This window comes from Sinocyclocheilus grahami, unplaced genomic scaffold (genome assembly GCF_001515645.1).
Source record: "Sinocyclocheilus grahami isolate Dianchi unplaced genomic scaffold, SAMN03320097.WGS_v1.1 scaffold499.1, whole genome shotgun sequence".
Classification (NCBI taxonomy): Eukaryota; Metazoa; Chordata; class Actinopteri; order Cypriniformes; family Cyprinidae; genus Sinocyclocheilus; species Sinocyclocheilus grahami.
In genome coordinates this window covers 722,784-725,419 of record NW_015505678.1, presented here as the reverse complement: position 1 = coordinate 725,419, position 2,636 = coordinate 722,784, and the positions used below count along the sequence as shown (strand labels likewise).

Genomic DNA, 2,636 nt, shown 5'->3' with positions numbered 1-2,636 from the left:
TTAACATTAGTTACTACAATGAATTATGAAAGCCAGTTTCCACCACAAGATTATAAAATAAAAATAAAAATTGCGATTTCACATCTCACAATTCTGAACTTATAGCTAGCAGTACTTAGCAAAGAAAGGTCTGAATTGTGAGACATAAACTCAGAATTCTGACTTTTTCTTGTAGTTCTGAGTTTACATCTCGCAATTCTGTTTTTTTTACACCACCAAATGAAAAATAAAAAGGTAATTGTGACTTTTTAATCACACAATTTCCAGTTTATATCTCAGAACTCAGACTTTTCTTCTGAGAATTGCAATTTTTTTAGAACTGCAAGAAAAAAGTCAGAATTGTGAGATATTAACTCGCAATCACTTATTTATTTTTTTATTTATTTATTGGATTTTTATTAAACGCTACAAAACCATACAGCACATATAAACCAACACATATACACTTACACACATTAACTCATTGGATAACTTTAACAATGTCTACCAGCAGCAAAAGGAATAGAGATCAAAGTGTTTGAAGTGTCTCTTCTTCAAGAGTGCATTCTGCATAACTGATTTAACTTATGTGACCTGTGCACTCCAAAGTCCATCCGAAGGCATATTACATAGCAGGCTGAATCATTTTGAACATTGACCACCATCACTGGTTGGTAATATCTGAGATCAAGGGTTTGGTACAGTATATATCCAGTGTATCTGACGGGTAAAATAATAGAAAAAATACATTCATACATACAAAAATAAATGTTAATGTTAATAAATAGGCGGTTAAGGGTAAACAGATACCTCAACTTATTAATTTATTCCTCTTCTTGGCTTAATAATTTACTTTTACTTATGGAACGCTAAAATGTCTCTTCTTTCGTGCTCCAAACGCTTCATAACATCCCTCACCAGATTCAGGTGTGTAGGTGCAGCTTTCTGTTTCCAGTTTAATAATAACAATCTTTGTGCTAGTAGACTGACAAATGAAACTATACTGAGCTCAGCAGTGTTTTTAGCTATCTTAGAATCTAAACCCCCCCCAAAAAAACTAAATAAAGCCATCAATAAATCATAAATAATTAATATTCTTGATAATAACAGAACACACTTTTCACAGCAGGGGGTAGTTTCGAACAGCTCCAAAACATATGAGCTCCGCAGCGATCACACGAAGAGTCTACATCTGGAAATATCTAATGTTGCAATTATTTTTAATTTTTTTCTATTCCGTTGCAGAAACAGGCCTCCAAAGAAATGGGCTTCAGTCCAGCTTTAAACTTACAGTTTCTTCAGCTCTTGCGTGGTGATGTCCAGTTTGGTTTTTAAAAGAACTTTCCTTTTCTTAATCTTAAAGAAATAATAAAACAACAACAAATCAAGAGATGAATTAGTAAACAGTCCATGCAGAGGTGGACAAAATATATACTGCTGGTCAAATATTACTCCATTACAAGCAAGTTGTAAAGACAGATTTTACTTAAGTAAAAGTACAGAAGTATTTCTTTTTAAAAGTACTTAAGTACCAAAAGTAAATTTTTTTTGTCAACACACTGTTTTATTATTGTTGCATGTAATGCTTGCAACACCTCTGAAGCAACTTACAATACATTACGCCGACGGAATACACTCACTAGCTTGTAGCTTTTAGAATGTTAAAAACCTATAGAAACGAAAACTACAGAAACGTTTACACAATTTTGCAAAATCAGACAATATTGCGTCTAATACATACCACAATGTTAACTTCTTATTATTGAACTGCTGTAAATATATATCACATCTGCAACTAGTTAGTGTTCACAAAATGCTGGGAAATCAGCTCACGTGATGACGTTTGTTTTAAAAAGAAAAATCACAGACTTTCAAAACTGCTACATAGTAACGACTTTCTACTTCGAGGACCTTGACAGAAACGTAATGGAGTGAAAAGTACGATGTCTGTCTTTTAAATGCAGTGACGTTAAAATCATAAGTTTCCAGAAAAAAATAATACTCAAGTAAAGTGCAGATACTTAAAAAAGTGTACTTATTAAAGTCCCCATGAAATCAAAATTAAAGTTTTTTTAGGTGTTTAGTATCAGTATGCACACATAAGGCAGTGTGCTCCAAAACAGTGACAAAATTCGCATTTAGAAGATATAAGCATTCAAAGCTTGCAGTTCGTCACTTCCGACAAAACGGCTCAACGATTTTTTTTGACGTCACATCGTACTTCAGCGTCTCATCAAATTTTCTGTCCAATCAGATGCTCTCTAGAATCCGAAGCCCCGCCCCCTACACTATAAAATAGACGCTGAAGCCGCGGCTGAAATCGGTCACTTGTCCACAGAGTTAATATTTTCTGTGCAGTGCTTATATTACGGTATAATCATAAATGCAGCTTGATCTGTCCATCTGAAGGCTCTCGTCTCATGTGCATGTGTGCTTCGTGGGCTTTGCCAACAAGAGTTGCATCAAAATGCAAACAAAAGAGGGCAAGCCAAGGTTGTTCTGCTGTTTGCAAAGACAAAGGCAAGAAGGAACAGTCATGCAATATTCATATTTCAGGGCTAATATGTTGTGCAAAGTCTAGCTAAAGTAACTATATAAAAAAAGTATAACTCTAACTCATAGTTTGCTTGTTGGGTTAGGTTGTCTGTGATTGTCTT

General features: G+C 34.3%; 1 protein-coding gene across 1 annotated transcript in view; it reads right to left on the bottom strand.

The window, feature by feature from the left end:
- nub1 (negative regulator of ubiquitin-like proteins 1) overlaps positions 1 to 644 on the bottom strand; it is a 10,941-nt gene extending 10,297 nt beyond the window's left edge. The window contains exon 1 of the mRNA XM_016236860.1: positions 609 to 644. Coding sequence (XP_016092346.1) covers positions 609 to 644 — 36 coding nt within the window. The remainder of the gene's footprint in view (positions 1 to 608) is intronic.
- Positions 645 to 2,636: the final 1,992 nt, after the last annotated feature.